The sequence below is a fragment of the Setaria italica genome, chromosome IX (genome assembly GCF_000263155.2).
Source record: "Setaria italica strain Yugu1 chromosome IX, Setaria_italica_v2.0, whole genome shotgun sequence".
Lineage (NCBI taxonomy): Eukaryota > Viridiplantae > Streptophyta > Magnoliopsida > Poales > Poaceae > Setaria > Setaria italica.
This window is the reverse complement of record NC_028458.1, coordinates 15,310,421-15,323,736: the sequence shown is the minus strand read 5'-3', so window position 1 is coordinate 15,323,736 and position 13,316 is coordinate 15,310,421. Positions and strand designations below refer to the sequence as shown.

Here is a 13,316-nt window from a genome sequence, read left to right as displayed (position 1 = left end):
CTCCTTCTGGCATATACAAGATCTCCTTCTGTTTCATCGATTCCTTCCTCAAATGCCAGAAGCTTTGATAGAAAATTATAGATCTTTTCAAACTAATTAGTTTACACACCAAGCTTGCCCCAATCAGAGTTCAGATGTGAGAGATATATATGGACACCAAACTTGCCCCAATCAAAGTTCAGTCATGAGAGATATATATGGCATATACAAGATCTGCTACTCCCGTGGAACTTTTGACCTTCCAATATTAGGATCTTTTAGCTTGTCCATGAAATTAACTTGCCAAAATAATCAAATGCTTCACCCTAGGCATTCTAAATTGAAGGTTCATCGAATGTGGAGGACGAAACGAGCCAGGCCGCTTGACCAATGGGCTATGGGTCGCGCACCCTCTTTTGGCCCCTGGTCATCCTCCTTGTGTAACCTCATATTATCCAAAGTTCAGGTAATTAAATAAAAGCTTGTACAAAAATCATCTATTTATGTTGCATTTCTATAATTTTGCAAATAATTCAAAGAATATATATACAAATATGAGGTTATTTCGGATGCTAAATGCCAAGTTATTAGTAGAAGAATTAGTCCAATAATACCACTAAAACAGTACAACCATGCGACAATGTTGGTGCGAGTTGTGGTGGGGCTACCTGAGAGTCAATGGTTGCGAAGAACACATAGTATAGATGGGACACTTATATTCACTCAAGCACATTCGGCCCTACAAATACAAGCAGGTAATTCTACCCTTATAAGCACCTTCGAAAGGTTAGATTAACAAATTTTGAAGTTGACAAAGTCACAACTATTGCATCACTGTCGACGGGCACATTGGCTACCTCTGAAAGCATAGGACCGTTAATTCATGAAATAAATTTAAAAAAATATGAGCATACATACCAAGTTGAGGACTTGAATACGCACGGATAGGTTCCATCATAAGAAAATGAAACTATTCTCACCCTAACCCGATGAAATTAACCAAACAAAATGCCCTGGGTTTTCCCATGATAATGAAAAATACATTATACATGCGTACTGGCATCGTCATTCCTGACGTTGTCATGCACGTCACAGTACTTACTAATTCCTGACGGTGTCCTCTCTTTTACTTGGAAGTACACGTAACTCGATGTCACAATTGATGGCCAACCTTGTCGCACGTTAGTTCTTCCCCTCGGATATTACCGCTGTAACATGAGTGCCACCATCAATTCCAAAACCATCGTTTTTACTGCGCACTTGTCGCGGCATCGAGTGCACCGAATAGTATCTCGTGCTCATCTAGCTAGGAAAAATAAGGATTCGTATCGCAATCCTCAAACAAGAGATGCGCGCGACTGGCACGTGCCACAAGTGCATCGTCGTGTCCCTCGCCTTCCCCTGCCGCGCGCGCCTATTTAAACGGCCCGAGGCTTGCACACCTCAAGCACTACCCACGGCAAGCCACCAAGTCCTACAGCAGGAGCTCAACACTTGGGCAGCAATGGCGAGGTCGTCGTCGTCCAAGCTTGCGTTCCTGGCTGTGCTCGTCCTGCTGCTGCAGGCATCGTCGCTCGCCGTGGCCCGGCGCCACCACCACGACGAGCCTGACCCGTGCCGCGACGGCGCCCCGGGCCTGCTGGGCCACAAGGACCACCGCTGCTCGTCCCCGGCGGTGTCGCCGCACGGCGGCACGCGCGCGGTGATGACGGTGAACGGGTTCGACAAGGGCGAGGACGGCGGGGGCCCGTCGGAGTGCGACGGCAAGTACCACCACGACAGCGAGATGCTCGCGGCGCTGTCGACGAGGTGGTACGCCGACGGGCGGCGGTGCCACAAGGCGATCCGCATCACGAGCGCGCACAACGGGCGCACCGTTGTGGCACGGGTCGTCGACGAGTGCGACTCCCGGCACGGCTGCAAGGACAACATCGTCGACACGTCCAAGGCCGTCTGGAAAGCGCTCGGGCTCGACACCAAGATCGGCGAGGTCCCCGTTACCTGGTCCGATGCCTGATGAAGAACTGCCGTCGTCGATCGGCCGGCGAGGGCAAGGAGAAGATTGCTTTGCTCACGACAGTGTGCCTGCGTCGCCGTGGAGTCATTGCACCGGCCGCCGGCCGTTGTTGCTGTTGATGTCACCTAAGCATAGTGTGTGATTGTGCCTGTACACGTCCTGATCGAGGACGGTCTGGTTGATGTGTGCCGATGTCGATTGCTACTCTCTCGAGTCATACTAGGTATATATATAGAGTGGCAGAATAAAACTAGTTGCATGGGTGTGCGACTTATCCTGTAAGGGTCAGCTGTTGCTGTCATTGTCTGTCCCAGTAAGTATAAAATCGTCCTTGTTTTGTTGAGTCAGTGGCATCGTCACGCTGTGTTGTTTGATGGGGACAACACATCAAGACCTGTCGTACATACATCTATGGTAATATATGGTAATATAAGGTGAGGCATGAACCCACCAAAGCAATTCAGGGGGTGTTTGGTTTCCACCCCTAAACTTTAGCACTTGTCACATCGAATGTTTAGATACTAATTAGAAGTATTAAACATAGACTATTTACAAAATCTATTGCACAGATGGAGGCTAAATGGCGAGACGAATCTATTAAGCCTAATTAGTTCATGATTTGACAATGTGCTGCTACAGTAACTATTTGCTAATGATGGATTAATTAGGCTTAATAGATTCGTCTCGCAGTTTAGCCTCCATCTGTGCAATTAGTTTTATAATTAACTCATATTTAGTCCTTCTAATTAGCCTCCGAAGATTCGATGTGACACGGACTAAACTTTAGCTCAAGGAACCAAACACCCCCTCAATCCAACCAACACACATGACTTAGAGTATTACGCAATCTAGTGACTCGAACCTGTCTAAATCGTGTGTCTGTGTTTACCTTCGAGTTTTTGATCTCGACGATCCCCATTAACCAAAATACTACCTCGGGCACCCTGCCGGATTTAAACACCGACAAGACCCGACATGTTACTAAAACTACATGTGGCCACCAAAGTTGATTGTCTTTGAACGGAATTTTGGTTACGATGCCAACCAGCAAGCTGATGATCTGATTGTGAATTTTGTTGCATCAAGAAAGAAATAAAAAGACACGGACAAGAAATTCACAAGAAATTAGACATTCGTATTGTTTCAAAAAAGGATTTCAAACTAAATTGTTGCAAATAACTCATCCAAACTATACCTTCTGAATGCTAAATTTTTTTTGAAGGGTTGCTTTGGGTACATTTTTATATGTATTAGCAAATTAATAAGGACGCACTTTCTACATTTTTTCTATATACAGTTCATACTAAAGAACAAGTTGGCTAGGTCACTCATATAAGTAAATCATATATGCCAATTTCTGTGTATCTTACTTTTGATGTGCTCTCTCATGGGGACAAAGGCATTTTGCGATCCTTTAGATTTCACGGGGCAAGCAATCTAGTTCACGCGTTTATTTCTGAGCAAAGATCAACAGCTAACAGCGGCTCGATAGTACTCATGTTATATATTACTCCAGAAACAGTAACACATCTTGATAATTCTCAATGCACTAGCAAGCGCACGAGTAACACTAAATTTCAACATATTAATTGTCCTCGCTCATCAAACACGTGTTAAAAATTCTTTTACGAGAATTCTTAGTGTTAGACTAAAAGCTATTGCTTTACCAGTGAGAAAAAACACAACCCTTCTGGTCTTTTTTTAGATCAGGGGATTTATTTATTCCAGCCTCTGCTTGAGCTGTGCACTCAACCCTATTTTGGTCTTATGCATGTAGAACCTGTCATCACCAAATGGCACAAGGTGCCTCTTTGCTCTTATGACTTGTTCTCAACAGATGGGATAATACAACAAAAACATCCCGGCCTTTGATATGCACGCAGCCCGATCATTATCACAAAATCTCAGCATTAGCGTGAACTTTCAATAATCTTCCATATCTTCACTTAAATGTGCATGTGCTCGCTAACAATTGCAATAATATTTTCGTATGACTTATCAATTTTGGTTAGTTCAAAGTCGATAACAAATATAGAAGCTGTAACTAACAGTAAGATAAAACACAAAAACGAAAGGTTTGGGCCTTTGAAATCAAATATCTTCAGATTCTCTAATTGGTGCAGCCGCGGCATGGAGTCCATTTCCATATACGTCGATGAATATGCAGAGTCAAGAATAATGCGTGAAAACTAGGAAGCCATTAACATCTCTCAAAGACATCGAGTACAAACTAGGGAGCAGGGTGTTCCATCTACTGGTCTTGCAGGAGAAACACACACCGGCGACTTTTATTCTTGATCACGAAATCTAAATTGTTCTACCTCTCCATCAAGCCGAAAACATAATAGCAGACCACTAATAGCAACTACAGGAGCTACTAGCACACACCACAACTGCATGCCGGCGTCATTTCCAGTTTGCCCCTTGCCGGCGGCGTCTCTGCTGGTGTACGCGTTCAGGCATCGGACCACGTGACGGGGACCTCACCGGCGTCGGTGTCCAGCCCGAGCGCCTTCCACACGGCGGCCGACGAGTCCACGACGTTGTCGCGGCACCCGCGGCGGGAGTCGCACTCGTCCACCACCCGGGCCTCCACGGAGCGCCCGGTGCGCGCGCTCGTGATGCGGATCGCCCTGTGGCACCGGTGCCCGCCCGCGAACCACCCCGTGGACAGCGCCACGATCAGGTCGCCGTCGCTGTGGAAGTGGCCGTCGCACTCCGACGGGCCGCCCTCCTCGCCGCGCTGGAATCCGTTCACCGTCATCACCGCGGGCTTGCCGTGGCGCGACGATGCCAGCGTGCCCTGGTGGTGGTAGCCGCCCGGCTTGCCGTGCCGCCGGGCAACGGTGCAAGTGATCTGAAGCAGAGCAAGGACTGCGAAGAGCGCAACAACTCTAGCGTTCGCCATTGCCAAGAGCCCGAAAACTGAGCTCTCGCTTGAGGTGCTTTGGGAATTGGGATGCATTGGCCATTGGCTCGAGGGGCTTATTATATAGGCGCGCTACCGGGGGTTCACGACAACACGTGCGAGCCTAGCCGGCCTGTGGATGTTCTTGAGATCGGTGAGCTCGATATGAGTTCAGTGGATCCATCCGAGACAAACTGCATTGGAGAAGTAATAGCGATGCTAAGCCTTTGTACGTGACGGTGACGGTGTCAGCTGCGATGTTACCATCCGCGCGCGGTAATACCTGAGCAAGAATAAGCCCCCCCTGTTTTTGGAAGCTGGAGCTGGAAGGTCCCAGATGTTTTCAGTGGATGTGCTTCATCACTGTCGATTCATTGGCTGATCATCGAAGCTATCACGTCCAAAACGGCTAAACTATGACGTCTCTCTAAAACAAACAAGAGTTTGATGCCCACTAGAGGCCTTGACAGTTGACACAGGTGTTGGTCAGACCTATAGTCCCTTCGGACCATGAGGAATGGGTTCATTTCCATGCCAACGCTACGGAATTGTCGTTTATGGTACAGGAATTTGACCTGGCCCTCCGTAGTTTACAACGGTGCCAGTGGCTTGTTTATGCACAGATGTTCCTGGAAGAACGCATGTGTCCACTTAATTAAGTGGAAACTTATCTGGATCTCAAATGAAAAAGATATTTGAGGAAAATTGTACGAGTGAATTTTGAACTAGCTTGTGCAAAATACCATGTACTCCCTCCGCTTAAAAAAGAATGACATCTTGGGATTAAACAAATTAGGGATAAATGAAAAGGATGCATGTGCCGTAAGTCAGTCGAGTTTGTATGGAGGGAATCTGTTTCCATTTAATCTAGCGCAACAGATTATGCATGCACGAGATTTGAATTTCTGGATATCGTTCTTTCTAGGACAAAAATTTGAATCGAATAATGACATTGTTTTTGGAACAGACGGGGTATTTATTTTCGCACAAAATTTGAATCGCATAATGGTATTATTTTTGGAATGGAGTGAGTATTTATAAACGAAGGTACATTTGGTGAATCGCATAATCGCATAAACGAAGGTATAATCGGTCCAATGGTCAAAAAAGAAGAAAAGAGTTGATCCCAATAGCATGTCCAAGTACCTGAACACAAGGATGAGTGAAGCCACAGAGGCGTGCCGACCAGAAGTAGGCGTCCAGCTCCTGAGGATGGACTGGTGGAGCTGCAGAGGCACGCCAACCTAAAATAGGCGCCCAACCCCTGTGGATGAGGACTGGCGGAGCCTCGAAGGCACGGAAAATCCATGGACTCTGTCCGGCGTAGGCGCCGCAATAAGGGAAAACCCATAGATTCCGTCGCTAGGGTTATGCCGTCACACCTCTCAAAAGCCAAAGGGGCGCAATTCTATTTTCACTTCCATCCGTTACACTCGCGTCGCCGCCGCCACAGTCCACTGAGCGCATCGCCGCCACGCTCGCAAACCCTAGGCCGCACCGCCGCGATTCCCAATCTACTCACGCGCACTTCGCCGCCGCCGCCGCCTGAGCCGCCGCGCCACTGTATGCGCATCAAGACTCTTGCGAGTAAGCTTCATGACGTCTTTCTTGTTGGATGGTTTCGCCATATTTCTGATTGCGTCCACCTTGACGGGATTGGCTTTGATGCCGTGCTGGCTGACCATGAAGCCCATGAGCTTTCCAGACGGGACACTGAAGACACACTTGCCCAGGCTGAGTTTCCACCGATAGGCCTAGAGGCTGTTGAAGGTTTCAGCGAGGTCAGCTATGAAGCTCTCCTCATCTTTGGTCTTGACAACTACATCGTCGACGTAGGCCTCGACGTTCCTGTGTAGCTGTGTCGCTAGGCAACCCTGGATTGCCTTCTGGTAGGTGGTGCCGGCATTTTTCAACCCGAAAGTCATGGTATTGTAGCAATAGATGCCAAAGGATGTTATGAACGCCGTCTTGTCTTGGTCGGCAGGATCAAGCAAGATCTGGTGATAGCCCGAGTAGTAGTCGAGGAAGCAGAGCAGGGTGCTCCTAGCCATAGAGTCTACGACTTGGTTGATGCACGGAAGAGGTAAGGAGTCCTTAGGGCAATGCTTGTTGAGGTCGGTGTAATCGATACACATTCTCCATTCACCGGTTTTCTTTTTTACAAGAACTAGATTTGCTAACTAGTTGGGATGTTTACATTCACGGATGAATCTGGCAGCTAGGAGCTTATTAAGTTCTACCCTAATGGCCTCCTTGCGATCTTGGGTGAAGCAGCGAAGCTTTTGCTTGACTGGTCTTGCAGTCTTGCTCAAGTCCAAGGAGTGCTCAGCCAGCTCCCACGGGACACCGGGCATATCGGATGGCTTCCACGCGAATATGTCTGAGTTTTCTGGAGGAAACTAGTGAGCGCGAGTTTCTATTTGGTAGAAAGGTCGGATGAGGGCCATCTTGGTCGGATCTTCTAGGCCGAGGCAAATCTTCCTAACTTTGGGGTCGGGCTGCTGCGTTGTGGGTGTCGGCTCTGATTCTGGGATCATGAGCTAGTCCTTGTCCACCTTTTGGGCCTCGACGAGCATGGCAGTGGCCTTTGCCGAGTACTCCAGGGCTTCAGCGAGCTACACCACCTTCGTGTCGCACTTGTACGAAGTCTCGACATCACCGTAGATGGAGAGCACACCGTTTGGAGCCGGCATCTTGAGGACGTGGTAGGTGTGATGCGGGATCACCATAAACCTCGCCAGCATTGGCCTATCAAGGATGTCATGGTAGGAAGTCTTGAAGTTGGCCACCTCAAATGTGAGGTATTCCATGCGGTAGTTGGTTTGCATGCCAAATGTGACCGGCAAAACAACTCGGCCGGCCAATCGGATAGGATCCTTTGCTGGAGATGATGTTGTAGAAGGGCTCCTCACAGGGTTGGAGCCGCTTGAAGTTGAAGTCCATGCGCTTCAAGGTCTCAGTGAAGATGATGTTGAGGCTGCTACCACGGTCGATCAGCACCTTGGGAAGTAGGGCCCGGTCTATGGTCGAGCATACCACTAGCGAGTAGGACCCGGGATCTAGAATGTGTACCCAACGATCTTCCCTGGAGAAGGTTATGGGCTGCTCTGACCAGCGTGGATACTGGATTGGCCATATGGAGACAAAGTGCACCTCTCACTGGTGCAGCTTCTGCTTGCGGTTATTGTAGAAAGCGTTGGGGCCGCCCACGATGATGTTGACCTACCATTCCGATTGCTGGAACTCCCTATTCTGGTCGGCGCCTGGGTTTTGCTGATTGTGGCGCTCCTCTCAGTGCTGGTCGTCAGAGTCGTTGCGCCGGTGGTTGTCGCGGTCGTCGCGGCGGCAGTCGCGGTCGTTGTGGTAGCGGTCGTGGCGGTCGTTGCGGTCATCGCGACGACGATAGTCACGACGGTTGTCATCCCTGCGGTAGTCATTGCGGTGGGGTTGCTTGTACTCCACCGAGGCGCCGAGCTCTTTTTTGAGGACTATGCAGTCCCAAAGATTATGATGTGCGTCCTTGTGGAAGGGGCACGGAGCATTGAGTGTGTCGTCAAACTCGTCCCAGAGGAAGGTGGTCAGCCTGGCAGGGTCGCCTTCAGCAGTGAGGACCTCGGAGGCCCTTTTTCGAAGTCGGGACTCCGATCACGCTTGGTGTTCATCATGGGTCAGTTGATCGTAGTCGTCATTTTGGCGATGCTTGCTGCCTTGAAACTGTACTATCCCCGCCTCCTCTATGTCTGCCTAGGTGTTGACAACCTGCATCATCTGCTCGACTGTCTTGGGGCAGCCTCTTACAACTTGTAGAACATGAGGCGGTTCATCAAGCCGGAGCGGAAGTACCAGATGATGTCGTGGTCCTCGATGTTGGCCAGCCTATTGTGGTTCTTGAAGAAGTGGTTGGCGTAGTCTCAAATAGTTTCATTCTTCCACTAATGGACTTGGCCAAGGTTCTCCGTGTTACTAGGTCGGCTGTAGGTAGCCTGGTAATTCTGAGTAAAAGCTCTAGCGAGCTGACCCCAGCTGTTGATGCTGTTTGGGGGGAGGTTGTCCAGCCATAGGAGTGGAGCGGGACCCATCACCATCGGGAAGTAGGCTGCCATCTGGTCGTAGGTGCCGTGGGCAGCTTTCACCGCAGTACTGTACATCTTGAGCCAGATGGTAGGGTCGAAGCGACCATCGTACTTTTCGTTGATGGCCGGCTTGAATGAGGCCAGCCACTCAACGGCCCAGAGGCGGGGAGTGAAGGCGGCGAAGCCATCGATCGTCGTGTCATCATCGTCGCCGAGGTTGTACACAATGGGTGGAGCCCTGGGGTGTCTACCGTTGTTGCGCCTGTGCGGGACATAAGCGTCTTTAGGAGCGCTGTACATGCGGTCATAGTCAGCACGGTGGCGCATCTCATCTTCCTGGCGGTGGTGGTCCTTGCGTTCTACATTGCGGTTGAGTCCAAAAGCACCATAGCCGCGGTCGTACTTAGCGCGGTGGCGGAGCTCGGCCTCTTCCAGCTCTTGGTGATGGTTGTTGAGGTCAGGGCGGAGGTCGCGGCAGTCGCGCAACTCTTCACTGAGGTCACGTTGCCGACCTTGTTTGCCACGATCCTCACCATCGCCTCTCCTGCTGCGGCGTCGATTGTTGTGGTTATTGTTGTTGGCGTGTGGATTGGTAGGTTGCTCCACCTCCTCTTCACGGATGGGCTCCAGTCGACCTCCTGCATGATTGTCGTGGTTGCCTCAGCGGTAGTCAGATCTGCTATGCCCGGATCGGCTTTGAGAGTGTGGGTAGCTGTAGATTGGGAGTACGCTGACCAGCTATGGGCCCGCTCTTCGATCTGGGTTTTGGCAACATGGAGACGCGCCCGGATCCGCCGGATTGGCTCCGAGTATGGAAGGTTTTCCAGGTCGGCGAAGGTAGCCCCCAGGTTATCCTGGGGTGTGGTGAAGACATTGTGGTCAGCCTCCTCGAGGTTGGCTTGTAGATTGCGGGGGCGCGCAGGGCGCCTGCGCCTGTCCCGGGCATCGTTCTGGTCAGCATTACCGCTGTTGTCACGCGCTGGTCTGCGCTGATCATTTGCTGCCTCTGTGTTAGTAGTAGGTTGTTGCTAGTCGTTGGCCTACTCCTGTTAGAGTCGTGCTGCATGCTTTTGGTTCCTGGTGTTGCGACCGGCTTCCTGAGAAGAGGTTTTGCCATCCCTAGGTGGCTCGTCAGCGGAGACCACGAAGGCTTTGCGATCTGGTGTGGAGAAGTTGCTCTCATTGTTGCTTCCGTAGGGATTCGGTGTCAGGACGATGCGGGAGACCTGGAACTCGCCAAAGTCCGGAAACTGGATGGGTGCGGGTGGGTCTCCAGATTGGATCTGGAAAGACTGCGCGAGGTTCAAGGAGAATGCAGTGGCCGAGTTCCTCAAACCAAAGGGGATGAGAGAAGGACCCTGCGCCGACCTGGTTGAGCGTAGCGCCGCCTCAGAGAAATCTATGCACTCAGCAATAGTGTTGTTGATGCGATCTAGCCCCGCGATCAGGTCGAAGGGCGTAGGTGGGCAAGTCGCAGCAAGGATGTGCGGAATTCTCTCGGAGAGAGAGATCACCGACCTGCTGGGCAAGCGGCGTGATGATCCTTGGGTGGAGGTTTTGCTCCATCGGAGTAGGTCTGGCAGATGCTGAGCTGGTGGCGGACGCCGAGTCGACAGAAGACGCGGTGGAGTTAAAGTCCGCCGGCATGCTCCCGAAGCGTAGCTAGATCGGGTTGGCGAGGAAGTCCTTCATGCTCTTGGGGAAAACAACACCGAGGCGGGATGCCATCGAGCTCGCTAGGGAGGATCTCACAATCACCCCTACATGGCGCACCAACTGTCGAATTTATAAGGCCGGCAGTCCACCAGGGGGTCCCCTAAGTGGTTGATTTGTAGGTGGAGGTGATTGCGAAACCAAGAACTTGAAGGTGATTGCGAGGACATGAGGGACACAAGGGTTTTAGGCAGGTTCGGGCCTCCGGAGAGTAATACCCTACGTCTTGTATGCTTGGTGGCTTGTATTGCATGAGAGTTGAGATGCGTTAGGTTGCCCTCGAGAGGCGTCCTTAGCCGCGGCTGATGACCTAGAGTTACAAGTCGGTTTGAATCTAATCTAGTCGATTGTTACACGGAAGGTAATCTGAGTCGGATTACCATACGTATCCCGCAATATCCGGGCTGATTTGAATCACCCGACCTCCTTAACTTGTGCTCAAGTATCTTCATGTCCTTAGCGCCCACGCCCTGGTCGGGCGGGCTCACTTATCAGGTCTGGCCAATATCCTGGTCGGTGGGAACCTATAGGATACCCCTGTCCCTTACCATGTACTCCCTCCTCTTAAAAAAGAATGACATCTTGGGATTAAACAAATTAGGGATAAATGAAAAGGATGCATGTGCCGTAAGTTGAGTTTGCATACAGAAGATGGAGGGAATCTGTTTCCATTTAATCTAGCGCACCAGATTATGCATGCACGAGATTTGAATTTCTGGATATCGTTCTTTCTAGGGAAAAAAATTTGAATCCAATAATGGCATTGTTTTTGGAACAGACGGGTATTTATTTTCACACAAAATTTGAATCGCATAATGGTATTATTTTTGAAATGGAGGGAGTATTTATAAACGAAGGTAGCATTTGGTGAGCTCCTGGCAATTATTTTTTATTTGAGACCCTGCCTTTTTTTCGTTACAAAAGAGGCCAAATGGAATATAGCCGATTGTTGTTTGGCCGCTTGTCGACCAAAGCAATGCCGATGATTTTAGTTCTTTATGTATTCATTTATTTACGTGGATTTTTTCCTCTTATTAATATAAGCGGCATACCTTCTGTCTAGTTTGTTAAAAAATCGTTTGGAATTTTCATTATAACTATATGATAATTTCTTTATTTTTAAATATTTGCTACCGTTGACTTTTAAATACGTGTTTAACCATTTATCTTATTCAAAATAATTATACAAATATGTTTTTTCTTTTCTTATGATTTATTTTATTGTTAAAGGTAGTTTAAGTATGACTTATATATTTTTGTGCATTTAAATTTTTGAATCGGACGAATGATCATGTATCATGATCATAGTCAATGGTTCAGTAACAAACATTTATGAACGGGAAGAGAATATATTTTACTCGAGTCATTGACTGACAATCAACATGGAAGCATTGCCTCTAAAATCAATCGAAATAGACCTTCTAAAATGCAACTCAAACTCGTTCGCTCAATCAAATAAAAAGGAACTCGCAGGGGAAATTTCGGCTGGCCGCATGAAGGCCTAGCTCTTTACTTTGACTACTTGAAAGCTGCCTTAAGAAACTCCAATTTGGCCTCACTCTTTCGATGTGCTAATTCCAATTCCTCAGCTGGAAACAGATTCTACCAAGCTAGGGAGGGCTTGCTTCCATTTGGATTTCGTAGTCGTAGAATGCCTTTATCTTGATCCATATATGCTGATACAAAGCCAGGTTTAGTTTGACTCACAAAAGACATGAGCACATAACGATCAGGGTCATCTTACAAGAGACGCACACACCGAACCAATTTATTCTGCTCCTCTAGAAAACGCGCTCCACACCGTCAGGCGGAGGGCCAGAGAGGGTAGCAAACTACTCGACGTAGAAGAACTAGAGCTGCCGGCCAAGCACGAGCAACTCAAACAGTTGCATATCACTCGAACGAACGCCGACTCCGCTGGCGCGCGGCCAGTCATCTCGAACACGGGCTAGCTTAGCTCAGGGGTCGGACCACGTGACGGGCACCTCGCCGACGTCGGTGTCGAGCCCGAGCGCCCTCCACACCGCCGGCGACGAGTCGACGATGTTGTGGCGGCACCCGCGGCGGGAGTCGCACTCGTCCACGACCCGCGCCTCCACGGTGCGCCCGTGGCGCGCGCTCGTGATGCGGATCCTCCTGTGGCACCGGCGCCCGCGCGCGAACCACTCCGTGGACAGCGCCACGATCAGCTCGCCGTCGCTGTGGAAGTGGCCGTCGCTCTCGCCGCGCCTGAACCCGTTCACCGTCATCACGGCCGGGGTGCCGCCGCCGTGGTGGCCGCCCGGGTGGTGGTGGGGTGCCTTCTTGTGGCGCAGCCGGCGCCCCCCGACGACACGGCTGGTCCCTTGGGGGGGTACCAAGGGGGGGGATGATGGGAAACGGGTTCAGGCGCGGAGTGAGAGAGGGTCACCTCCGATGGGAAGCCGAGCGGTGAGTAGCGGTTTGAAGGGCGTGATTCGCGCGCGTGTGTCGGGCCCTGGGTGGTTACGCGGATGAGAGCGCCGGAAAGGCCATCCACCTGAGGAGGTCAGTGGATCTACTGATCAACGAGTAGAGATGCATCTGTTTTATAGTTTTTGATCGATTTGGCTCTTGGTAATGGCAACATGAATTATCAATTTCATTA

General features: G+C 50.0%; 3 protein-coding genes across 3 annotated transcripts in view; 1 reads left to right on the top strand and 2 right to left on the bottom strand.

The window, feature by feature from the left end:
* Positions 1-1,483: 1,483 nt before the first annotated feature.
* Positions 1,484-2,003, top strand: LOC101777452 (putative ripening-related protein 6). The gene has a single exon (XM_004986422.1). The coding sequence runs from the start codon at positions 1,484-1,486 to the stop codon at positions 1,994-1,996; it is 513 nt and encodes a 170-aa protein (XP_004986479.1). The 3' UTR covers positions 1,997-2,003.
* Positions 2,004-4,451: 2,448 nt separating this feature from the next.
* LOC101777038 (putative ripening-related protein 6) lies at positions 4,452-4,904 on the bottom strand. The gene has a single exon (XM_004986421.1). It carries the CDS (start codon positions 4,902-4,904, stop codon positions 4,452-4,454), a length of 453 nt encoding a protein of 150 aa, XP_004986478.1.
* Positions 4,905-12,648: 7,744 nt separating this feature from the next.
* The window catches only part of LOC101776617 (putative ripening-related protein 7), a 1,307-nt gene continuing 639 nt past the window's right edge, over positions 12,649-13,316 (bottom strand). Inside the window, exon 2 of the mRNA XM_012848966.1 lies at positions 12,649-13,034. Coding sequence (XP_012704420.1) covers positions 12,649-13,034 — 386 coding nt within the window. The remainder of the gene's footprint in view (positions 13,035-13,316) is intronic.